Here is a 27,017-nt window from a genome sequence, read left to right on the forward strand (position 1 = left end):
TTCCATGGTATCACCTTTAAATGGGAAGGAAAGATCAACAGAATTTATCTGATGTGGACTTTGTCAGAGAGTAAACTGCATCAGGAGGCATCAATCCCTGGTTTTTTAATGAATGTCACTGCAAACAAGCCAGTAACTACAAAATATATTACTTTATTCAAATTGCCAAATTCAAAAGTACCTCCTCAGAACCACATTCATTACTATGTATAGTACATTCATTACTATGAATATCACACTCTCATTTGTTAAGAAGAAAGAAGTTCCCCTGTTTAACTGTCACTCAGAATAAAATCAAGAAAGCAGCTTAATTCACCCAAAACCTCTTGGTCTGTTCAGGACACCACCTCAGCCCATAAATTTCAGGTAAATTCCATGATGCTAAAAAAATTCCTACTAGAATTAATGCCCATTTATGGAAGTAAATTTAAGTTTTACATAAATTAATTAATTGTAAAACATAATTACTACTTATTATTTCAAAGTACCTTAGAATACCTCCTATTACAAATTAAAAAATAATAACTGCAATCTCTTCATGCAGCTTTAGCTGAATTTAAATACTAGTTAACATCATGGAAAAAAGTCATATTAAGAACAAAAGATGTCTCTTAAGATGCATCTTACTTATCACTGTTACTACTATTTTTAATACTGGCTTGCTGTAAACACTGCTGTTACTGACACCTTAATAAGTACTTTACTTTTCTTGAAATAACAGATGCAAATAACCAACACTTACACCCAGTCCTACATGCGTTTAATAACAAAGGGATGCCATATAGTGCAATTAGAAATACAAAGGATGTTAAAATTTTTTCAACAAAACGTGCAGCAATTCTTCTCTGAGTATATCATGTTTGGGTTTTTTCAATATCATACACTCCATACTGTGATATGAAAAGCTATACCGAATATTTGCTGTACCCAGTGTTCATAACCCTCTTTTAGAAAGCCACTCCTGGATTTCAAAAATAAATGTTTTAATAAAATGCAAAATTTTAAATAAAGATTGTAAACTAATAATTTCATGGATATCTGCAAGATCTTATTTCTCTTGTCACTTACCAATTATATAACCATCTGGACACTGTCCTGAGTAATGTGCTTGAGGGGAACCTGCTTGAGCAGGGAGGTTAGACTAGATGACTTCCAGAGCCCCCTTTTAACCTTACCCAGTCAGTCATTCTGTGATTCTGTCATATAGTTACATATTTACCTATTCCTACTAGTTGCTTTAGAGCTAATTTATGCATTAGACTATGTTCTATGCTTATGCAATGGCACAAGAACAGACAAATTTCATTTCAGATCAGGAGTAAATGCTCTTTCTTCCTTAAAAAAGGAAAAAAAGTGTAAATTTCACCTTGTATATTAATTTCACTTTGTATATTAACAATAAGGCTCCAATCAATTCATGCTATTCATCTCAACAACAATTACTAGTTTATTTCAAGCATTTCTGATTCTGTCAGCATTCTAAACTGATATAAGTCTCCTCACATAGTGATTGTATAAATCAGTGAAGAGTCTCTGAAAGTCTGTTGCTCTGGCATTGATCCTACCTCACATTAACCAGTGGGAAGTCGGGAGCATGGAGTTTACTGCTTAGGAGACTTAACTGCCGACCTGAGGCTTTATTGTTTTTTGGTTTTTTTTGTTTCCATGTACTGCCTCTTCATTTGGCTTAACCATCTACTGGGAATTTTACTGGTTGTTTTCACAATGTCACTCATCACTGATGCAACAGCCTTCCAGAAGAAACATGCAGAAGTCTTTGTGCCCTTTAAAAATCTATCCTTCTCCAAGTGCACCAGCATCCTCCTTTCTTACCAGGCTAACTCAATAGTTTCTAGATACTGTACCAATCTTGATGTCCCTGTTGCAATAGATAGTAACACTAGAGGGTGACAGCTACGTGTAGCATAATCGAATATAATGCTGGCCACTCCAAGCAGGCTGTGATGACAACAAGGCATTTGTAAATCAAAATAAGCTACTGAGTAAGGATGAGGAGAATATTCTGGAAAATAAAATGTTATATTCCACCATCAAGAGAAATCTCTTTTTGATCTCTCAATGCAGGGAGACAAAGTTTACCCAGTTTTCACAGAGAAGGAAGAGACTGAAATCTGCCTGCAGCTCTTCAGTTCTAAAATCAGTATCTCAGAGTAAGGCAGTAAATACTTCAGATTGCACAGACAACATACAACTCCCACTGTAGCTGAGGAATCCTACTATGTTTCTGCAGCCAAGAGACGGATTATCTAAAATACATGATAGAAGCAGCATCTGTCGAAAACCAGGCCAAAGAATGTCTGTATCCTTTGTGGAAATCTTGGCAAAGATAACAGTGAACAAGGAAAACACTTTCCCATTAATCTAAAATACCAAAGAAATAATGGCACTTCATACTGTGTCCATCCATAGAAAGAAACAATGAAAACTGAATAGCTAGACAGAACCTTAACTCCTAATGAACCCTTGCTCCTACTGTTTATGCTGGCTAACCATAGCTCTGAAAAAGCCTAGAAGCTGGGAAAAAATAAGATATGTAGTCAGATCTCCCAAAGATGTCACATTTCTGAACATTTTCATTCCAACAATAGTCTCATATGCACTAACTAGAGCCAAAAACTAGATCTGCAGCACTTCACTTCATGTCTTTTTTTTCAATAACCACTCATCCCTCAGTTACATCTCTGTATTAGTTAACTAATCTTTTCCTCTAATATTTATTTAACTTGGTTGATTTGGCTTACCTGCACAACAGGATGTGGCTCCCTTACAGTAAGAGTACTGACAGAGAGAGAGCTCATCTTTCCTGATCTACAGCTGTGTATTTTAGCTGGCACAGGAATATTTGAGTGGGTGTGGTTTTCAAACTCGGGAAGAAATGCTTTTTCATATTCAGTGGCCATAGTAATTTCTCCAAGCAGTGCACAGTGCTCCATTTCCAACTTACTAGAAAGTCTGGAGTGCTGCTTTTGGTCCCAGGCAGCAGAGCAGCTATATTTACTGATGCTTCACAGTCTTATCCTCATATTCATGGTACGTTTCAGAGATCAGTCTTCTGTAAAAAAGGGAAGATGAGCATAGCAGCCTGTAAGTCTTCAAACAGTCTCAATAATGTATTACTTTGACCACTGTCTTCTCTCCTGCTTTGAGCTTACATGACAATGTGCACTTCGATATTCTGGGATGTTTTTGGATCATGCATGAATTAGAGGCAAAAGAATACTAAATCAGTGAGACTGAGCAACAGAGGACAGGTGAAGGACTGAAAGAGTTTTTCCTGGAAATGTCAATAGGACCAAGCAAAGAACACAAAGAATCACAGCTCTTCCCTGATTGCAATATTTTGCTGTCTCTGGGGTTTTTTTTGGGAACCTGTAGAATGAACTGTCTTCTCATCTAGGCAGCAGGACAGATATAGAATAATTTGATACACTGGCCGATTACCTTGAACTTACTTGGCCAGAAAAACTTGTTCCATTTCATGTTCCAAGGATCAAAGAGAGAATGAAAAGATGGGTTGTGCAGGCTCACAAGATTCCCAGACTCAGAGCTGGTGGCAAGACCAAAGACAAATGCTGAAAACATTTGCAAGGAAAAAGACTCGGAAAGTTTTAAAGTAGTTCATCATCCATGTCTTTTATTTTGTGTGAAAGCATATGGTCTAGGCTTAGGCTGTTAATAAATGCTTATAGCCACTAAGTCTCACCACCATCTTACTAAAAAAGCTATATTCCCACTTACACTGTCAGCAAAAGACATCAAATGACATGTCAAGTTTAAAAAGTTTTCTTCTTTTAAAGGTAACACCTGTATACAGCTTTGTTCTCCATGACAAACAATACACACTTCAAATACTTCCACACAACTTTCATAATATAATTTATGTATTAACATACCCATTATTTTTCCTCTCATTTGACATACACGTGATATTTAACACCTATTTCCAATTACTTTACTGCTTCATCATACTGGGAAATTAATCTTAAGTAAATCCAAGTAACATAATACTTAATCCAGAAAGTTTAAAGTTTGTTTGTAATATTGCACATTTATGGCATCTCCTAATGTTCTTTGAATTCAAGTGAGAGCAATGAGTCACAGAGTCACAGAATGATTTGGGGTGGAAAGGACCATAGAACTAAGTGCCATGGGGTGGAAAGGACCATAGGACTAAGTGCCATGGTCCAACTGTTTCTTGAACACCTCCAGGGATGGTAACTCCACCACCTCCCTGGGCAGTCCATTCCAATATTTGACAACTCTTTCGAGGAATAACTTCCTCTTGATGTCCAATCTGAACCTCCAATGGTACCGTTTGAAGTCTCCTGTCCTGTTGCTGGCTGACTGGGAGGAAAGAATGACCCCCATCTGGATACAATTTCCTTTCAGGCAGTTGTAGAGAGCAGTGAGGTACCCCTGAGCTTCCCTTTCTCCAGACTAAACAACCCAAGCTCCATAAGATGCTCCTTATTTGACTTACCCTCCATACCCTTCACCAGCTCCACTGCTCTTCTCTGGACATGCTCCAGCACCTCAATCACTTTCATGGAGTGAGGGGTCCAAAACTGCACATAGGATTTGTGGGGCAACCTCACCAGTTCTGAGTACAGGAGGATTATCCCTGTCCTGGTCCTGCTGGCCACACACTGGCTCATATTTAGCCTACTGCCAACCAGCACCCCCAAGCCATTTTCCGCTCAGCAGCTTTCCAGTCACTCTTCACCTAGCCCATGAAGCTGCATGGAGTTGTTGTGATCAAGCATTTGGTCTTGTTGAACCTCATGAAATTGGCCTCAGTCCATCAATCCAGCCCATCCAAATCCCTCTGTAGAGCCTTCCTACCCTTCAGCTGATAAACACTCCCACCCAACTTGATGTAATTTGGGAACTTACTGAGAGTGCACTTGATCCCCTCATCCAGGTCATCAATAAAGACATTAAAAATGACTGGCCCAATACTGAGCTTCAGAGAACCCCACTAGTGACCCCCCACCAACTGGATGTAGCACCAATAACCACATTTCTCTTGGCCCAGCCATCCAGCCAGTTCTTGACCCAGCAAAGACTGCACCTGTCTAAACCATGGGCTGGACAGCATTTCCAGGAGTATGCTATGGGAGACAGTATCAAAGGCTTTGCTGATGTTCAGGCAGACAACATCCACAGCCTTTCCCTCATCCACCAGGTGGGTCACCTGGTCATAAAAGGAGATCAGGTTGGTTAGAAAGGACCTGCTCCTCCTAAATCCATACTGGCTGGGCCTGAGCCCTTGGTCATACAGGTCCTGTATGTGCCATGTGATCACACTCAAGATGATCCGTTCTTGAGTGGATCGGAAAGAGTGATAAAGTTCTCAAATCGTCTGCTCACGGAAGTGGTGGAGTCATCATCCCCAGATGTGTTTTAAAAAAGATTGGATATGGTACTCAGTGCCATGGTTTAGTTGAGGTGTTAGGGCATGTGTTGGACTCGATGATCTTGAAGGTCTCTTCCAACCTAGTGATCCTGTAATATAATCTAGTCAAATCTAATCTGATTTTGTCATCTAATCTAATATTTTTTTCATATGGTCTCCTGTAATAAAATTCTAACTGTTTGCAAGGCAAACTGAAACATAAACTCGTAAAGCTACTCAAAAAGTGTTTCTCTGAAGCTGTCTGTCCATAGATTGCTAACACCTGTCACATGCTGTACTCTGTACTTCTGCAATGCTCCCTTGTCAAGGGATCTCACTGTCTAGGCCTCCCTATTGCTCAATACATGTTTATCATCATTAAAAGTGAGCCTAAATAAAAAGTCCAATAAAGCAAAAGAAAATACTGACAACGAGGGTGTGGAACTAGGTTCATTATTTGCAGAAAAGTCTAAGTATTCATCTCTTTACATAATCTAGATGTAGGTAGTTTCTTAATGCATAACTGCTTCTTATTTACCTATTCAAGGATGTTTGAATATGAATGTAACATGAAGTGGACACAGAGCTCAGGTGGGTCAGGTGAATGCTTGAAATGTGCCACTATTTCCTCATTAGGAATGGCAGAAATGTAGTCAAGAGCCTGTATTCTCTCATTGCAGGTATTTAAGCTGATAATTTACACAAAGTACTTCTGGGTGTTCAGTCCCAGTCTTTCTTTTTTCCTTTTTTTTCTGACCCTGCTGTACAAAGGTTCCTACAAACTGTCACAACATCTGATTTACTGGTCACTGGCTATTCAAACTCATTATTCCATTCCTGCAAACTGGTAGTGTTGCTAACAGCTATAGGTATTAGGAATCCTAGTAAAATCTAGAAAAAAGAGCCTATTGGTCACACTCAGTTGCTTATTTCTTCATATATTTACCGCATGTATACCAAAAGTACCATTACCTTCCTTCATAATAGATTTTATTTTCTTCTAGGCCTGTCCAGAGTGTATCCGAATCCAACACAGCTGGACAAATTCATTCAGATTTCTTTTCAGGTGGGAATCACCAAATGATTTGGAAATTCTTGAAGATATTAATTATATGTTTCAAGGTATGGAGGAAGGTAAAAGAGGGGAAGACAACCACCTCTTCCTTTTCCACCTTATGAAATGAGTTGTCTGGAAGGGCAGTGCTTGCTTGGGAAGATAGGTTAAACTATCTCTGTTTATCTTAAACTAACTCCTGACTGTTTCATGTTAGAATTAAGCATCATTCTAACATCAAGCAAAATCATGAGCAAAACCAGTTTCTGGTAATTTCAAAATTGCCACTTAAAAAAAAGTCTAAATGTTTTACAGTGCAAGCCTGTAAAAGAAATTAAATATTCACAACACAAGGTTGTCCCCTAATGATTTGTATAGCAATTAGAATTTCTTAAAAAGCTGTATTTGTTCCAAAACAAGAAGGAATTATGCAATGTAAAAATTGGATTAAAAGCAGTAAAAAGACTTGCAGCACTGGAAAAAATTATTATCTTCTGTCCAAATTAGGTTAGTTTTTGTATCCATATGGTAATCCTTATGTATATTTTCAATATTTTGCTTACTCTTGTATGATAAAGGCTGTTTCTTCAGCACACTTACATCTATTGTTAGACCATTCACATGCCAATGCAGCCAAAAAAATCTATTTTACATTACTCCAGAAATGTTACCTATCCCATGTGGTTCAGCAATCACTCCAATGATGAATCTAACACAGATCTTCTTCCATTGACACTTTTGGGTGTAGTTTTTGTCCCGTGAAATATATTTCTACAGCAGACCTACCTGTGTTATGTCATGAGACTTTACAGTTGTCCTACACTTGATGCTCTCCAACATACCTATGTCTCAAACATTTTTAGCTTAGCATTGTGGCCTCATTCCTCAGTGATACGACAAGTGGAAACAAGTTGCCCCATGAGGCTGCAGATTGGAAGTTTAGATTGAATAACTGGAAAGATTTCTTCATTGAAAAGTTTGACAAGCACTGACAGGGACTGTGCAGGGAAGTGTTTGAGTCACCATCCACGGAGGTATTTAAAAGACCTGGATATGTGATTAGGGACATGGTTTAGTAGTGGGCTGAAAGTGTTAGATTAACAGTGGGAATCACTGATCTTAAGGTTCTTGTCTAACCTAAATGACTCTATGATTCTGAATGTCTGATCAGCTTCATTATCCTAAGAAATATAGTCAGTGCTCAGGGGATTAAATTTAGGGTTGTATATTACCTGGCAGCTTGATCCGTCTTTTAAACTTGTCAAAGAAGTAGGAGTTTGCTGGAGTGATGTTATAAATAGTATTACTGAGACTCTTATCTAAAAAGGCTAATTGACTAAATTATAATTGCCATTTTTGAAAAGATGCTGTTATTCTTTATGCATGTCAGGTGATGGATAGAATTCACCAATTTTTAGCAAACAAAAAAAAAACAGTTTGGTGCAGGTAAAACTATTTACCTTGATAATCCCATCAACTCAAAAAATACTTTTTTTAACACACTAAACCTGAGCAGGTGGCAATAGAACTTTTTTTCCCCAGAAACTACAACAAAACTGTTAGATTATGAAACACAAAGTTCATCCTCACACACACAGAGGAGCACAGAGAGACAGTGATTGTCTCCTAAATGTTACAACTGAAGAAGAGAAACTGGAGCACTCTAATCTGGCTTTTTCCAGGGCTGTCACAGGAGGACAACCAGCCTCCTTGTCTGCGTGGTGAAAGCCATTGAGGTCCGTCAAGTGGATGGGCTCTCTGTATCACTTGACAGAATAAGGAGAGTTACGGCCTATGGGATACATCTTGGGATTCTGTAAGACATTGTGAATAAGAGTGCTTTGAATAGGAAGCAGAGACAGGGGGAGGAGGAAATTAAGGTGTTTTGAGGGTGAACAACTCTAAGAAAATAGAGAGAAGATGGTATTTACAGGACCGGTTGCATGTGAACAGGTTGCTGGTCTGCTCATCTGGTCACACCCTTCAGTTGGTCACGGCATTCTGTCCTGTTTTATCAAAATCCATTTTTATTTCCTAGATGAAACTCTCTCTACTCTATACAGTAATGCTTACACAAGTTGTGTAAGCATCCTTTTTATTGTTTCTTGGTACCTTTCTGCAGTCATTGGATAAGTGAGTTTTATGTCCTTGTTAAAACTTCTGTGAATTATTTTTCCCACACCTTGGGATGTAGATCCAGGGTTATTTGTGACTACACCATTTGTCATTTCTACTGCTTTTACACTGAAGGAAATTTTAGTATTAAGATGTCAGTTAAAATTACACATTATAGAGTTATTCTTTGAAAAGATTTATATGTGGGTAGGAATTAAGCATTGGTTATCAGGCAGGTGATATAGGTGTGTGTGCACCTCTCTATGTTATCTTCCTTTGAGGTCAGTTTTACCCATTTCAGTTTTCATTGTTTCTATCATGAGTATTCACAGGCACATACTCAGCACACATAAGGTTTCTCCCCATTCTTAGCTACTCACATCTTAGCAGCATTGAAGTGATCCTTCTGCTTCAGACTTCCTTAATTTTTTCAGTCATGAGTACAGCTATACTGCCTTCCAGGATCCCTTTTCTGCCTGCACACGTGTGCTTCCTGAAAGCACTGCAGTATTCAATGACGGGTCTGAGAAGCCTCTTCCCTTGTTGATAATGCTTGGAGGATCACGATTTAAAATAAACTATAAATACCTCCTAGAGCCAGTTTTCCACTTAGCTTTCCTGAAACTTTGCAGAAACTGATGAAATAATTTTCGAAGACTGGTCAGAACTTTGCTTCTATGATGTTGAATTGCCCCAATCAAGGTACATAATAATAATGAGATGGCATTTGTTGTTTACGTAAATTTTAAATTATAAATCATTGTTATGATTACATCTCTATATATAACTTGACAAAATATATGCCTTTCTGTTCTATGGATGAAAATAGTGGCTTTTAAAGTCAATTGGAATTCTGTCATTGACTACAGTGGACTAGAACTATACAAAAAGTGTTGCAGCTGTCAGAATGAGCCTTGGGAAATCTACCAGTTGCTGTTTTTAATGATTTGTCTTTTATAAATGACATGAATTATCAGCAGCACTCCATTGTCCTTTTAAAGTTTGATTTGGGAGCAGAAATACATACTTCTCAGAAGCCTTGAATGCAAAGTCTTTTCCAAGTGTAATAAATAAATTATTTTCTAAATCACCAAAGCAGTGTGATTCCACCAAAGTGATACAATTTATTGCCAAACTTCTCATTATGATATACTATGAAAACATTTCTATAAAGACATTAGCAGAACAACTTGACTTGTTTAAAAATATATGAAGTAAGTTGACACCTTTTGGAAAGTACACACAAATATCTCCAAACAACAGCACTCCAAAGAGTGACAATTTAAGGCACGTGATTGTTTTGCAATCTTTGTAACATAAATCTCTGACTAGACCATGTATTTGTTAAACATAATTTCATATATTTCAATAACTAGGTTCACAGCTCAGAGAGACAGAATTCACCTCAACACAGGCAACAGTTCTTGGTTTTTTTATCATTGCTAGATCATAGTGCAGCATAATAAACATTGTTAAAAACAACTTTATTCATGGAGCAAAATATGTAGAAGGAACAAAAAATATTTCTTCATTTCATGTTTTTTGCAAGAAGGTAGGCCATAGTTACTTATTAAATAAATAGCAACTGTGGAATGCCAAGTTTTCCTTTTTCTTACAGAGCATGTCACAAAAAAATTTACGGACAGAGTTTTCAGGGAAGTAAGAACTGAACTGGCCTCATCAGAAGTGAATGAGTTGTCAACTGATCATTCCAATCTAATAAACCAGAGCAAAAATAGCTGATACTTATGGCTGTATCCTCAGCAGCTCTGAATTTATATTGCTGTGATAGAAATCAGTGGTGCTTGACTGATTAAAATGTGCTGAAGAAGTAACCAAACACTTTCACCCATATGTACACATACCACAAAAAATGTGAATGTACAATGAAAGAGAATGCAAAAAAAGAAAAAATAGACAAATGATCAACTGTTATAACTTGCTTTTTTCTATTTATCCTGGTAGAGAGAGGGAATGTCTATTTATCAATTGCCCTTGATAAAAAAAAGGAATTATAATCCGCTATTATGTATATTATGAGTTATGAGTACATTCTCAAATGTGGAAACTGGGGACATGAAAGTTTTTTCATCGCATTTCAAACTGAGAAATTATGACAAATAAAACCTAGCTGTAGAATCAGTTCTACTAGAAAACCTCTTCCAGGGGCAGAGGAGCTTCAGGAATTATGCAAGCTATTCCAGACATGCAAGATTCTTCGCTATCAGAATGGCCCATTTTATCCATCATTTGTTCAGCTGTAGTGATGCAACATACAGAACATGCCTAAGGTCCTTGAAACAGAGAGGTAAGCCCTTTGTATATAGTGTTTTTCCCTTTCTGCTGTTTGAAATGGTGTGATATTCCTCTCTTTTATAATACTACAGCCCACACCCCTCTCAAAAACATAAAGGGTCCTGCTGACTTTTCACAGAGACTGCTATGTTTGTAAATATGGTGATGTCTATGGATCCTCTTTTCTGTAGCCTAAAAGCTTACAAGAACAATAAAAACATATGATGTGATTTCCAAAATTGCATACTCTTGTCTGTGCAACAGTTATGTGGTGAAAACTCCCATCTGATGATGTCAACTTACAAATGTTTCTTTGAGGTTCCTACCTTCAAGGTACACGTTTGAGGTGTACAAAAGCAGATTGGTAATGGTCTAACACGCATGCAGAAAACAGTCCACAGTGTGGTTCTCTGCAGCTCAGCAATGACTTCTGTGTCATTGTCACCAATTTGAAATTGTCACAAATAAGAAATGAAAGTTTTATTTAAAAGCCAACACCTGATGAGCATCTTGCCAATTTTGGTATTGGTACTTCAGCATTATGCTATGAGAGGGGTAGATTTTCGGCACATTGCACTTTACCTGTACTAACATTTGGGATCAGTCACAGTTCTGTTACTTATCTATGCCAATTACTAAAATACTTGTTCCAATTATACTATCTGGAATGGTATTAATATGCTCTACTTCATCAAAATAGTATGTTCACATGTACTCAGTTTCACAAAAACTGTATTTATATTATTGAAATTTAATGAGAGTAGCTCTGGGTGACGAAGCTTTTCAGTTAGGGACACTGGTTTGAATCATTGCCTACAACGACAACCAAATAGACAGCTGCTTATGGCAGCTGATACCAAAAGAACCACTTCTCTCCGAGTCTGGTATCTAGAGGCGTACGTTTTGTATCTGTCTAGGTTTGTATATGGAATTTACCATCACATCTCTGCAATTTGCAGCAGCCTAACATACAGATTTTGGATACAGGACAAAGATAGAAAAAGGATGTGGGCATGAGTTTTCACACATTGCTCCACTCTTCTTGGGTGTCTGGGTAAATCTTAGTTTTGATATCTGACACAGAATCATCTCAAACCCATTCAAAATCTGGGTAGGTAGAGTGAAACAATCATTAACTTCTATAGATACAGTAAAATTTACCACATAAAGCCACTGTCCAGGATCCAGTCTTAAACAATTCAGATACCTCCCTGAAGGTGACAGCTCATTTACAAATGGTTTACACTGATATTAAATAGAAAGTAGGAACACATTAAGACCACAGAAGTGGCAAAGTACTCTCCTTCTATTAATGTCATAGAGCATTTACAATTTATACCACTGAAGATTTCAAGCCAAAATTTCAAGACTGGAAGCATCCAAGGCAAAATGGCCAGAGGACTACACATGTAGTATTATACATGTATGAGACGTCTCAGAGTTTTCACTTTCATTTATAGTCTTCATCTGAATTGGCTTTCACTGATGTCTCCATCTGTCTTCAAGATGATGTAGATCTAATTCATATGCAGTAAGTGTCTAGTGCAACCATAACTATCATTTGACAGGAAACCACTTACAAAAATAAAGGACATTCCTAATGCAAGTAGGTATATACATGCACAGTAGCCAAACTGCCTCTGTACAATACTTTGAACCATCAACATCCTGAGTCTTTGTGGCACTTAAATCATGTGGCAAAATGCAGAACATATCTGAGAGACCACTATCCTGATCAGCTATTGAAAGTGATACATGAATTAACAGGATAATCTAACAGTATTTGGAAGGTGTCTTACAAAGCAGCAACAAAAATGACAAATATTTACACTTCTGTCTGAGTGAGGCTATTTAAAATAGAGCAGCTTAATTAAGAATATTAAATTATTTGCTTCTGACCACGAAAATTAAAATTCTGAGCTAATTCTGGATGTTCTTTCTTTCCAGTACTACCAAGTTGAGGGAGTGAAGGTGAATGAAGGAAATGGCCCTCCTGGAGTACTTGATTAAATGTCAAGATTCCAGGACTTTCCTCTCCCTGGAAGGTTTTATATGAGAGTCAATATTCTACAGTTACACAGTGACAAAAATATTCAAGAGCAGGAAAATATTTTTCTGTAGCTTGCACTTATAAAAGGCACTGATCCATTTCAATCAGAGTCAACTTAGCATGGAAGAGACTAACCATTGGCTTCTTCTACTTTAATTTCATATAGTATAAATGCTTAATTCCATTACTGAAGCAGCATATGCAGCCTATTCCTTTAAATGTATCTATGGCATAATGGCATAATAAACCATCTCCATGTCAAAAAACATCAAGGATTTACCATTTGAAAAGATTCTTGGTTAAGCCTTCCAGAAATAATAGATTATTTGTAACAGTCTATGTGAAAAAATAACAAGAAGTCATAATTCCCTCTCGATATGCACCCTTTCATTATGAATAAGAACTTAAAAATGTAAGTGCAGCAGAAAAGCTCAAGTGTTTCTGACATCACAGGACCCCACTCCCTTTCCATCTGAAGCCATCCTAGAGCAGATCCCATGAACCAATAGGTTTGCTCTCTATTTTTACAAAAGCCTTTTCTCAACTTCTTTCAATTAAGTTCTTGCTCACAGCTGTGTTTCCTCCTGTTCCAAGGAATGTGGAGGGACATGGCAAGATGCTGGAAGAGATGCCAGCTTCTGAAGCTTCGGGTGATGCAGAGGTTTTGGCCTGTGGAAAGAACGTCGGCTTTGTACACGTCTGGCTGCAGCAGACCTGTAATTCCCTTCTATATCAAGCAACATTATCTTCTCTTGGGGCTCCTTCATGTAAGAGTCTTCCAGTCCTTCAAACATAAGCAGAGTATTCTCTTCTTGAGAATTTTCTGATTTGAAGCTAACTTCAGAACAATAACCTGAGTTTACTGTGTCTTTGTTTTTCATATCTGTACCCGATTCCCAGAAGAGATCAGGTACATTTGGGTCACATGAAGCAATGTACTCAGAGACAGCAGAAAGAGATATATTCCCTCTGTTTTCCAATGAGGAATAGTTTTGTGTCCAAGGCATTTGAAGACAAGAGGGAAAGAAGTGGAGGGGATTCACTGAAACACTTCCATTTTGGTTGAGTTGATCATCTGAAGAGGAGTATTCTGTCATTTCAACATCGTGGTCCATATCACCTAGAAAGCATAATTAAAGAGAAACATTTGTTTTCTATTTGTACACAGTTTATCTGTTAGTATGCTGGCTATTGGGCTTTGCTTTTGGAGTATGCTGGCTATTGGGCTTTGCTTTTGGCTATTTTTATGAAAGTCTTATGAATGTGGGTGGTTAAAGATTTATTTTTTTTTTTCCTGAAAAACTCTACTCTGTATCCAATTCTATCTTGGACAATCTGAAGTGAGTTAATTAAACTTCTTATCCTTGCTGAATGTCAGGCAAAACTTAGTTCAGTGTTTAGAAGAACAACTGCCTGTTTCAGATAGTTAGGAGATGGAGCCATCATCTGGTCACTAAAGTGTATCTTGAAACAGTCCTGATTCTCAGCAAAGAAATATTTCAGAAGTTTTTGAAACAAATTGTACTCTTTCAATCAAGTAGCAGAGGGTTTTACTCCAGGGAATCAATTTCTTATTGATCAGAACCTATGATCAGTTTTCTGTATACATTAGCTATGTAGAGAAACTTAACATTTCTACTCTTGGCTTCCAGTTTCCATTGTTTTTTAAAACGTTTTAATTGAAATTTTAGCATCATTCTCCTATTGGGAGAATTTTGTTAAGGAGATCATTCAGAGGACTGTTTCAGTGTGTATGCTTATTAGCTTGGGAAATCTAATTTTGCAAAACACTTACTAAGAAACACAGTAGTCAAAAATCCAGTGATTTTGACGTATCAAAGATACCCACAAATGAACTTACACACACCACTTCCTAATAATAAAGTTAATTATAAATAAAGCAATTGAATGGAGGAAAAGAACAAAGACTTGCAAGAAAATGTTCTGCAGGTCATATGTCAGTATTCTGTGACTATGTTCTCAGTGGGGAAGAAAAAGTGAAGAGAATTTCAATGTGGATAAGTGTCAAGGTGAAATTTTCCTTTTGGAATGCTGCTCATTGTTCACACTTTTAATCAGGATATTGGACTGTAATTCACAGTCCTTTAACTAATCCAGTGTTTATTTTAAAACATCATTTTAAAAAATAAACAAAGATGCATCATTAAGAAACTCAGTACTGAAACCAAACACAGACCCACAGGCCACTCCAGTAAAGAAAGTTAATTCCTCTAATTAACCTTGAACTAGCACATCTTCTGAAGGGACAGAAACCAGAACAGAAGAAAAATGGAACTACCTTTTCTACTTCTTCTTAAGAGGTGTGAAATTCTTCTTATGTCAAAATTAGCAGTGTTCACTCTTGGCCTGAGGTGTTTGTCTGAACAAAGTTTCATCAACCAGATACAGAATACTTTCAACTCACTTTTTTTGTTGATGCACACTAAGAGGACACTAAGACACATATTTGTGACCATGGATTCCACAAAAGTGTATTCACGATGACACTGACTTTTGTGTTTCATTGCGCAATCCCTGAAGTGCCCTGTGTTCAATTCAATTACATCTGAACTGTGGACCTGACCCACCTCGTTCGAAGCACTACCTGACTTGGTTATGAAAATGAAAGCTGATTTTATGATGTGGAAAATTTCCACACAGCAGAAGTTAAAGGGCAACTGGGATATTAATTTAAACCCAGAGTCAATTTAATTTTAAGCCTCTAGCACATTAGAAGCAACAAGTTATTCGATGCATCAAAAAGCTAAGCCTTTTTCTAGTTTCAAAATAAGGTATGGATTAAGGTAAATTCACAGTTTAATGATAAAGCTCTAAATGAGATTTTGCTTCTCCACAATTCTGTTGTGTAATTATCCCCACAAGGAGAATATGATGCATTTTAGTAAATACAATTAATTTTAAACCCCTTTCTTATGTAACTTAATGGTACATCAGTAGTGTCACTGAATAGTTGCACTGTAGCAGTGGGGCATTTTTTCTTCCTGGACACTGGATAAATAATCTGGAAAAATGTTCACAGCTAACTCAAGCTTCTTAGCAACAGAGTCAAAAAATTTTATTCCTTTTAGGGAATTCTGTTACAAATTTTATCATCTAGGACTGACTAACCAGGAAACCTGAAGCCACTTGAAAATGTATGCCAAATATTCTGGTACTTGGAATAGTATTTTCTTAGTATTTAAAATATTCAAGTGAAAACAAAGAGAAGGACCCTTATCTGCTGTAAAAGTAGCAAGGCATTGGACCGCAAATAATTGAACAGCTCTTCTGCAGAAGGAAAATAGAGAAGTGCTTTGTTAATTAAGTCAGAGGGAAATAAAAGATGTTTAGTTGTACAAAGAAATCAGGAAAGAAAGACATTTTCTGAAAGAAGAAAAAACAGAAGAATTAGTTTACTTCTCAGGATTGATAAGAAGTCTGGTTAAAAAATAAAGGTGATAATATCTTTTAAAATATTACATATGTGTTGATTCTGGGAGAAAAGATCTGGGTCGGTCCTCTGGGCCATCTGCTAGCAGGAAGGAATCTGTTGATTTATTGCTGAGCCGGAGTGGAGTGAGCCGTTTGAAGTTGTCTGGAGAATATGGGATCTGCACTCGGGCCCTTTGTGAGGGTACCACAGTGTCTTCACTGGATAACCATGGTGAGAACTTCATGTAGATACTTTGGTCATCATCAGCTGAAAATACTGGGTTATCAATTCCTAAAAAATAAATCATAAGTGACAAATAAAAGTAATCAAAATAATTTTTTCATAATACAGCAAGATGCTTTATAAAAGGAGAAAGGCTGTTGGAAAAAATGGGCTGATATACTGGTATGTGTGTGACTAAGTCAATATACAGACCATTACACACACATATATCTTGCTTATAGCTAGACATATACTGGATTCCAATAAAGAGAAAAAAAATTGGTTACCACATCAAATTTGCAATTTTGTTAGGGGTATTTTGACACAAAAAATAAAATCCATAAAAGAATCCATCAGTCCACAAGTGTTGAGCAAGAGGAAGAAAAAAAATAGCACAGCATAAAATAAGTGCAGAAAATTCAAATCAAATACATAAAAAATGTTAAAAAACCCCACCTTCACCACTCCATAAACAGATGAGTGTGAAATAGCTATGGCAAGCCATGAAACAGTCAAAAGTAAGATACAGGAGCCTGTTCATACAGTTATGAAGTTTGACAAGCTTTTACATAAGCATTTTGCATCTTACCATCCACTTATTTCTAGGTGTATTTATACATACTCAAACATAGAATTTGTCACGCATAAACTGCATTTAAGACACAGTGTCATGCATAAACTGCATTTAAGGATGTCTGCCACAAGAGTATGGACACAAGTGTTTTTCTTCACTGTAGATACCAATTACACATGGAGAAAACAGTGGCATGCTGAAAAAACTTAAACACAGAAGGGCTAAAGAGAAATACCAAATTTTATAACTCCATAAATCATAGGATGTGGTTCTTGTTACATATAGTTATAAGCTTTCAATGTAATATTTTGGAGTCTTTCAAGGCTGGAAATCAAGAGCATTGAGTGCTCCAGAAATGCTGCAATCTGCCCTTTTCAGTGACTTCTGTAAGCCTGTAAGGATCTGATGGGACTGTGAACATAAAAGTAGAAATCTTGCCTGAAATAAGAAGAACAAAATTTATCACAACGAAGTTCTAATGCAAATGAAAAACAATTCCAGAGGACTAGTATTGACTGGTCTTGTGAGGTAAGACAATTCTAAAATAACATTTTCTGCTGCTAGAAATAATTAGTGGCTTTAAAACTGGTTTAGGTAGTCATATTCACAACTGCTGTCAGTTTCAAGTGTGGTGCTCTCCATACCTCCAAATATCCAAAAATATGTATGTTGACATTAGTATTAAGCAAATGTATTTTGAGATTGAACACATAAAATCACTCAAAACCAACCAACCAACCAAACAAACAAACAAAAAGCCAGGCTAACTCATCAGCATTTATACTACATTTTGTTATATTTGAGGGGGAAAAAAAATCTTTGTAGGTAATAAATATTTTTACCAGCAGGAGCATCTGTGAAATTTTGTTTTGTCACGTTAGCCAGGAAATCAACTCCTTTGCCTAGATGCAAAGTCTCATAATCATTATTTTCTTCTGATTCAGAAAACTCCAAATCTAGGGGGAAAGAAAAAAAATGCAATTTCATTAGAGATTTGTATCAGTTCTGATAGAAAATGCTATTTCCTGCTGGTTTGATGCTGTCATGGTTATTAAAAATACATCTTTAACAAGGATTTTCATCACGTGACACAGGTGAGCATTAGGATAATGACTAGTTTCAAACCTAATGAGGACATTGCTGCTTTACTGCAGTAGAATAAGTTTTGCAATAGCTGCTAAACCACTTGCTAAGTCTGCCTTCCAATTAAATTTTTTTGGTGTTAAGTAGATGATAACATCTCTATGCAGAGTTCTTTAATAAGACAATATTGAATGACCTAATAATGAGTATTCAGAAGGCTCTTCCGAAGCAACGTAGTTCTAGAATATTACACTTGGGGAGCCAACCTGTACTGCTTCTCTCAGTCAAACAAAAATAACACTTAGTAAAGGATTTAAAGGTACATAAGGAAAAATATATTTACTTGGAGTTACTGAGAAAAGATAAACTCCTCTCTATTTTACTTGAGTTATCTTTGAGATCAAGGAGTTACAGGCGTAAACAGAGGAAAGAACACAAATCAAAGTTAGTCCAGAAGCTTTTAACCACATTTCAGTTTTGAAGTGACACCTATAATTTAAAATTTTATAACAAACATGTTACAACCATGGCATCTGGCAATGCCTGACACCAGTGCCAAAAAAAAATGGCTAAAACAGGAAAGAATTTTGGGCTTTATATGCAAAATCAGCTTTTGCTATGAATAGTCTTCAGGCTGATCAGCTTCCAGTTAGACTTCCAAGCCTGATCCATGTGACAGATCTGTTCAGGGAGGGTGAAGCAGTACTGGAACTGACCTCTGACTACATGTTCCTTCCAAAGCTACACCTTCCTTAAGTTATATCATGCTTGCTTAGCCTCAACTCTGATTCAGACCCTTCTAAAACAGTGGACTTTAACTCAGATAAGAATGCAATCTCAGCTACTGAATTTTATATGGCTGATATCTTATGTAGACATATCCTGCTGTGATGAAAAAAAATTAGCAGCTCTATGTACCTTATCCAAACAGAAGCTGAAATTTCATTTATATTGTAGCCACTGCATTGTTTGGTTTACAGAATATAAATGTGATACTTTTAAAATGTGAGCAAAAAGGACAACTAAAATTTTGCTTGTCATCCAGATTCCTAAAAAAACAACTTCTAAACACTACATTTTCTGAGCTATGACTCAAGTTCTGAGCTAAGACTCAAGTTCTGAGCTATGACTAGAAGTCCCTTTTTAATGCCAGATTTGCTATGGCATATCACAAAATCCTTTAGCGATGCTTTACTGGCAATGTAGCTGGTAAAATTCAGTAAATAAAAACAGCCTAAGTGTCTTTTTACCTTTTTCCTTCAAAGCAAAATCTTGTACTGGATTTTCTGGAGGAATGTTTCCATTTAGTATGACACTGCTATTTCTCTGAAAAGAAAGCAAAAAGTGACCAAAAATGCTAATGTCATCAGATAGCAATGGCAGCGATACCCTTTGAAATGATGAGTTCAGCAGAATAAGCCTAAAATCCATTGTAATCTTTGTTTGAAGCTCAATGTGGATGCCACTAATTTCCCACCTGCACCTGAAGTGTGTACAGACAGAGTATAAAAAGAAACTTTTGCTCTTTTTATACTGTGTGTTCTCTCAGTTTCACACAAATTTGGTTGAATGCTCCATGCTATCCTGCTATCTCTATCCTGCAAAATCTCCCCACAGTGTAGTAGCATGGTTCAGGGTCTGTTGTTTTTCAAGTGATCAGAAATCTCTCACCCAGAAGAAGAGTCCCAAAGCACAGAGAAGTGCAGAATGTGAGAAGAAGCCCCTTGAGTTATCTCCTAGTTTTATCTTTTCTTGCTTAGGTCCTCTAAACTCATTAAGTTCTACAGGACAGAGATAAATGCAGGACATAGGATCCATCAGAGTCCTCTCTACCCTTCCCACCCATTAGTTTGTATAATAGGTGGCTACATCTAGGTCCTTGTGAAAGTATTTTTACCCTTTTTTGGCCCCGGTCTCGTTTGTGGATTTTATTGAGCTTCTTGGAATGGTTTATTCCTAGTTTGGTACTCTTGAAAGATTCTAAGCGCTTCCTCATTGTCCTATGGAAAATCTCCTTGTCTTGTTTGTCATCTTCACTGTGCATGATCTCATGTCGACTGTACAGGTGTTTGTGCTGTGGCCAGGAAGGGAAGACAATATTCATTTACTGAGAAATACAGGTGAAAGCCCTGAATCAATGCATTCAATCAGTGTCACAAAAGTGTAAACAACTCCATAAGAAAGAGTGAACTAAAGATTAGCCTGAAGGCGTTAATGAAATTCCCATTTTTCTTTTTTCTTCATGAAACAAGTCCAGGATTTTTAAGTGTGTAAGAGTGGACTGTCATTCAAAGTAAGCTTCTCCCCTCTAAGTGTCTGAATCCCTTCAGTTGATGCACTTCATTAAATCATGATCAGAACTTTTTCTGGACTCATTTCTGCATACCACTGGCCCCAGTGATTTCAAAGGCACTAGTTATTTTAAAATGACATGTTCTTAAATGAGAAATCACACAAAGAGCCTATCTTCCTCAAGGGTGCAGATTTTGCAGTGGGTTCTCTCCTTTTGAGTGTCACTCGCAAGTTTTGGTTCCTATTTCCTCTTAGTTTTAGATTGGAAAAGAGTCCAATGCTAGCCTCTGGCTCTCACCTCCTGCCTGGGTTTATACAGGTACTGCTGTAAGGTGTGATGAGCGAGGGTGTCCTCTGTGTCCCGTATACTTTTCCTTCTCTGCTCTAAAGCTTGCATGTCAAGGCAAACTGGTCCAGCTTTTTCTCTCCTGAAGAAAAACACAAACAGCAGTTTTTAAAATCAGTAATTGCTGAAAAGGAAGAAAAACCAGGAAGACGAGGAATGAAAATGAAAAAACAAGAAGAAGTTAAAAAAAAAAAAGGAAGAGTAAGAACTGGCTAAATGACAATGAGTAAAAGCCTAATGGGAAATGTGAGAAGACCATTGGTTTTTGTCTTTCAGGGGAATGTGGCATTAATTAATTTCACAGTTCACATGACATATGGTCTGTTCAATAACAGATTGATTGAAAAAGTTAAGGAAGGGGCACTTTTTTTCCTTGCCTCTCTCTTTACTTTTTCTGGAGCAAACACAAAAATAATATCTAGCCCTATATATAACAGTTGGTGAACCAAAGGCAAATTAAACAACTCTAATGTGGATGTCTGCTTTATCTTACCAGCCTTTACCGAAAAAAACTGTGTGCAAAATATGACATTATAAATCCATATATACCCATTTTCTGTGGGAGAAAATATTAATTAAATTTCAAAAAATATTGTGACTGAAACCCCTGTAATTTGCATTTTTCAATTTTTTTAGCAGTGTTTCAATTTCCTCTCATACACCACCCCATCAGTCCACATTACTTACAATAAATAAGAGACAGAGCTTTCCACAGCGCTTGGGAGTGGAGTGCTGAAATCCACATTTACCATGTTGTCTGTACTTGGAGAACGTATAAATGCCAGTGAACCTCTACGTTCTCCCTGGTCAGGGAAAGAAACAAGACATATTAGAGCTGTAAAAACCTAGGACAAAATGCATATCAGAATACAGGTAATTTGTGAGATTGTATTTATGCAAATGGAAAAAGAAGCATGGGAGGAGTTATATTTAAGTAACAAATAAAAACCATTTTTAGATTTTATGGTTTCTTTACGTTGAGTGACATTATTCCAACAAACAAAGCAAAGATAAAATCTACTCCAGTCTTAGAAATTGCTTTTGAAGAAGTGAATGATTTCCTGTGCCTCAATAGATTTGCAATTTTACTTTGTACAATGCTGCAAGCCAAGAGCATAGGAACATACATAAAGTTGTTTATGTTTCAACACATTATTAGTAGCATTTTCAAAGAAAAAACCTTAAGTTTTCTGTTCTCTACTAGACTGGAAGCAGCAAATATTAAGTGGTGATAGAAGCCTACAAGTCTATTAAAAAGAGGTTATGGCATGACAAGATGAGATTTTCTTTCAGTTTTAAAATTGGTGTCATTGAAGTGAACTGCTGGAAAAGCTCAGTTTTATGTCTTAATACTTTTCCCTACACCTTAAGTAATCTCTTGCTTAGCTAATAGGTATCTGTATCATTGTGGTTACACAGGCTGAAAACATCTATGGTTTTGAATCAGTGGAGTGAAATCACATAGCAGGTCTCTAGATTTTAAGCAGTAATAATCAAGAAAAATCACCTCCCTTGCAGAACAGAGATTTTATCTAAATTTCTCCATTTTTAACTGTACTGTGTTCCCTTTACATTTTGATATTCATGGAGCAAACCAAAAACATGTTTTCTTTTGATGTGGTAACCCATATACATATCACAGCATGTGAGTTACCAATGGCATTAAGAAATACACTGTGGCCTCTGCAGGCAGAAAACTTGAGGTTAATACAATTAAATTCTGGGAGAACATTGTCCCATCCATTTTCTGAAGTGAATCTGACTTTCTTTTCAAATCAAGTTTAATGTTTCATACATACATCACACCATATCAGCAGTGAAGGTATTTTAGCCAGAACAAGTTATGAACCATGAGTATTTTAAGTCGCTTGCCTTCAGTTAATCTGGGCTATTTTCATTTTTCTTGGCTTAGGTTCTCCCCTCTCAACTGTAAGGATATACTTAAATAGAGACTGAACTCTCTCAATTCTTATTTATTATACAGATGCACCACAGCAGCAGGTTTGAACAAAGAAAAAGATATAAAATAATTTTTAAGCTTCTCAGTTTCTTGCAAGTAAGAAGAGAGTGAGTAGCTGGGGGAGGCAGGTCTTTACTTGTCCTGGAAGAAATAGCTTCAATTTCAATGTCAGCTTGTAATTCATAGATATTTAGTTCAAATATATATTTGCAAAGTGAAGTTTTCTTTTAATACATTCTTTTGATACATTGCTTTAACAATTTTTTAGTTGTTAAAGCAATGTATCATTGAAGAAAATATTAAAGTGAGAAAGGTGAAATTACTTTAGGATTCACAACTCATAATTAATTTCTACTGGAAGAAAATATGTTGTAAAACTTGGAGAACTTGGAGACTTTTCAATTTCTTTTTCTACTTATATCAGATCAGTAGACATTTGCTCAACAGAATTTATCTGCAAGAAACAATACACACAAATAGGATTTGGACTAAGGTAACAAAAACCAGTTCCCTTGTGTTTCATCTCCTAAAAAATTATTAAACTAACTTTTAGAAATTTGTCTTTACTATATGGAATCAAAGACATTACTGGATAAAAATTCTGACTCTAAATCTGCATGTATTAGTGATCTATAAAGGCCTTCACATCTGTTTCTTAAAGATAAGAAACACTGTAATGAATCTACTGAACAGATTCTGCAATGAATCTGAACATGAGTTTCATGGTCATCCACCTTAAAGTCATTATCCAGCTTTCTTCCTCTGAGGTGTGACCCAGAAAGAATCACAAGAAAGAAAATTAGTTCTTGAGTTCAGATGGTCTGAAACCTATATGGATAATTTTCAAAATCTCAAAAGGAAGAATTTGCTTGTCTTGTTGAACTACTCCCCATCTTCCATACTAACATAATTTCTGAATTTCAACTTGTTTTCCGAATTCAATCTCCAAAATGATATGTTTCATTTGAAGAAGACTGCCTGGCTGTAGCTCATTTAAAAAAAAGAAGCTTATCAGTACAAGTAGTATCAATGATAGTAATAGTTTAATAGTTTTTATTTAAATTAAAGAAATTAACTGATATATCACCTAACTGTGAAAGTTAATTCAATTGGAGATTATGAGTATGGGTAGATTATAATTTCAAAGACCACTTTTGAAGATATTCCATTTAAAACTATCCTTGACATTTCATCAGTACTGCACATTCATGGCTGTTTGAACTGAGGTGACTAGTTTCATACTGATGATTAGGAACACTTACACAAGTGGGCAACATTGCTGCACTACTCCTGCAGAAAGTCAGAAACTTTCTTCAAATCTCCTTTAAAAACTTCTCCTGTTGCAAGTCTTAAGTTTCCCAGTTTCACAACTCTTTGATTGCAATTGATATTTGTAGTATATTCTACCCTAATTACTGAATCCTGGGGGTTATGATTCCATTGAATAAAGTTACTCTTTTCTTTTTTTTTTTTTTTCTTTTGTGTTACAGTGATCTGGCAGATTGAGATTAGCAGTCCCACACTTTGGCCATACATGCACATCATTTGTGATGTGAGAAGTGAGTCCTGTCAACCCTGTTGATGCATTTAGAAAGACAACAACTCTCCAGAATTACAGTATTTTTTTCATGTAATGAATATAAAAACAAAGATATTCAGTAAAATGCCACAGAAACATACATTGAAGTAAGTACAATATACTAGCATTTGGTGATCAGGCGCAATATTGAGAACTACAGTCTCTAAAAGCAGCAATACTGACACTCAAAACACATTAAAAAAATAAATATCCATCTCAGCAGAGCTGAGATGGAAATCGTTTTCCTTTAGGCATCTCCTGCAATAGATCAACTTTTGGTTATAGTACAAATTTAAAAAAAACAAATTCCAAGTGACGCTATAATATGTCAACAAGTGTTCATAAGTACCTCAGCCACATAGCTAATTGCATCCTTCAAGTTGAGCTCATGGAAAACATTAAGGATTTGGTCCCTTGATTTTTGAGCAGACCTTCTCATCAGTATTTTTCTGAGGTATTTCCTATCAAAATTGGACCACCTGATAATTTAAACAAACTGTGTTAATGGCAACAAGCAATTTTAGTTTCAAAGTATTTTTAATTTAGTATAAATTATATGTTTTTTAGCTAAACACTTTGAGAAAAAGGGTGAACAGTGGAATGTGAGGGATTTGTGTCTTGAAGCTCTTCAATTAATGTGTAAAGAAAGTTAAGGAAAAGCCTGCTACAGACTTATGCAGCTGTCACAAAGCATTTAATCAGTTCACTTACCCAACACTACTACAAGAGTGCTATGATTACAGTATCCCATTTCAGAGTCAGTAACACATTTTATATCTTGGGATATTATGCTACCTTATTGTTCTACTTCTGATTATGTTTAATTTTCTTCCCTTGTTGAGAAAGTAATCTGCTTTTTCCCAGGTGTATTGTAAGACAACCAGACCAGAAAACCAGTTCAGAATGACAGTGCCCTTCCAGAAGCTCTACCAGAGGCCCTTACTCATGCCGCTGATGTGCTCTGCTCTGGGGATAGTAGCCATGTGTATTTTCAACTATTTACACTTCCAAGATTGTCTGGTAGTAGAATATCTGCCCTGTCATGTTTAGGGTCCAAAAGATTAAAGGCTGTTGTACTTTCTTCTAGCTTCCTCAACATTGCATTGAAAGGGCATGAGGCAACTTTGGAGACTACTGCTCAGAATTACTCTATCCATCTTGCCCAATGGCCATTTGGAGTTTACAGCTTTTGATTCAGATTGCTTAAACCATTTTTTGTTAAATATTATTCACATAATTGATAACTATTCCTCTTCTCTGGCCAGAACATCTGACCTAAAGGCTCTAATTCAGGTTTCCACAACTGGTGAGGATGCTAGGGGTTGCCATTTCTTTATGGAAGCAGCACTCTCATGTACATAAGAGGCCAAAAGGCAGGCTTAAGATGGTCACATTCGTCATCAAGCTACATACTCAACCATTAATCTACATTAAGCTATTCCTTCTGTTCTTACTCAAGGGGATTGCTTTCTGACATGCAAAAGGTCACATGCTAATCTGCCACTTTAAAAATATAGCTTTATCTTTGAGGCAATATATCAAAACTGGAGACATATTTGCCTATATTATATATAGCCTACTGAAATTTATTCCCAAAAAGTAAACTACAAACTTAGACCAAAATAAAGATGATTTTCTCTCTGTAGTGCCTCATTAAATTTTTTTATTGCATAAACAAATGAAGAGCAAAAGAAAAAGGAGAATTTCTCTATAACTGGATGCAGGTGAGAAATTCTCTTTGAGTTCCAGTACAAGCTAGCTTCAGCCTAAGAATTTTATTGTTTTGCATGATAATGTTAAACCTAAGCTAATAGATTCAGCTTCTCAGAAAGCATTAGTGCTCTGCAGAAAGCTAACACAACCACATAGCTTTTGGATTGGAATTGGCATGTTGACTCAGCAAGAGGTTAGCAGCTCAAAACTGTGACTGCACCTATTAAATGACCTGACTCCAGGGACAGAATGGCCTAACTTGAAATAACAGTCTTAAGGATTTCCAGATTTAATGCCCTTTTTTCCACTTTTATTCATCCAGGTATGGAAGCATGTCCATCACAAGGGTAAATCTTCGCATGTATTTTAAAGGAAATGGTCTTTCAGCTGAGTAATTCTGCTTCTCTCTAGATGAATCAACTATAAACAGATGAGATGGTTCACTATTGGTTTCAGACTAATAGGCTGAAACTGTCAGAGCAATTTCAGAGCACCCTCTGCCATAACTTTCACAGGTGTTGAACACATCCTTGTAGAGATAGGATAAACAGCTAGCACAGTTGTAGCTGAGCTTTTTAGTGCCTCCACACATAAATAGTGTTCATGAAATGTAGTAGTACAAAGAAAGACCAACATTAACATTCTAGGTGAAAACTTCTGCAAAGAGTCAGTTCTCTAATCTTGAGAGAATGAACCCTGTATGTGGACTGAGGCACCTACAAAGGCATAACCTGAAATGTGGAAGAGAAAGGAAAGATTTTAGTTGTAAGGGGACAAAAATACACTGTTTTGACTTTTGCTATATTTCCAGTATTTTCAGTATGCTGCCTCTTTAACATTTAGCATCCTTGCTTTCGCTAAGCTCACAGGCTTAAAAAGTTATAA

The 27,017-nt window shown here is 36.6% G+C and overlaps 1 protein-coding gene across 3 annotated transcripts in view; it reads right to left on the reverse strand.

The window, feature by feature from the left end:
• Positions 1-13,911: 13,911 nt before the first annotated feature.
• SLC9A3 (solute carrier family 9 member A3) overlaps positions 13,912-27,017 on the reverse strand; it is a 52,085-nt gene continuing 38,979 nt past the window's right edge. Inside the window, exons 10-17 of one of the 3 annotated variants that reach the window (XM_063159096.1) lie at positions 24,769-24,898; positions 21,568-21,683; positions 20,833-20,962; positions 20,140-20,316; positions 19,493-19,568; positions 18,002-18,115; positions 16,411-16,654; positions 13,912-14,050 (exon numbers count right to left, since the gene is read on the reverse strand). In XM_063159096.1, coding sequence (XP_063015166.1) covers positions 14,047-14,050; positions 16,411-16,654; positions 18,002-18,115; positions 19,493-19,568; positions 20,140-20,316; positions 20,833-20,962; positions 21,568-21,683; positions 24,769-24,898 — 991 coding nt within the window. In that variant the 3' untranslated portion in view covers positions 13,912-14,046. Of the gene's footprint in view, positions 14,051-16,406; positions 16,655-18,001; positions 18,116-19,492; positions 19,569-20,139; positions 20,317-20,832; positions 20,963-21,567; positions 21,684-24,768; positions 24,899-27,017 lie in introns of those variants that run through there. The other 2 variants (XM_063159114.1, XM_063159105.1) reach the window with 2 other exon arrangements.

This window comes from Melospiza melodia, chromosome 1 (genome assembly GCF_035770615.1).
Source record: "Melospiza melodia melodia isolate bMelMel2 chromosome 1, bMelMel2.pri, whole genome shotgun sequence".
Classification (NCBI taxonomy): domain Eukaryota; kingdom Metazoa; phylum Chordata; class Aves; order Passeriformes; family Passerellidae; genus Melospiza; species Melospiza melodia.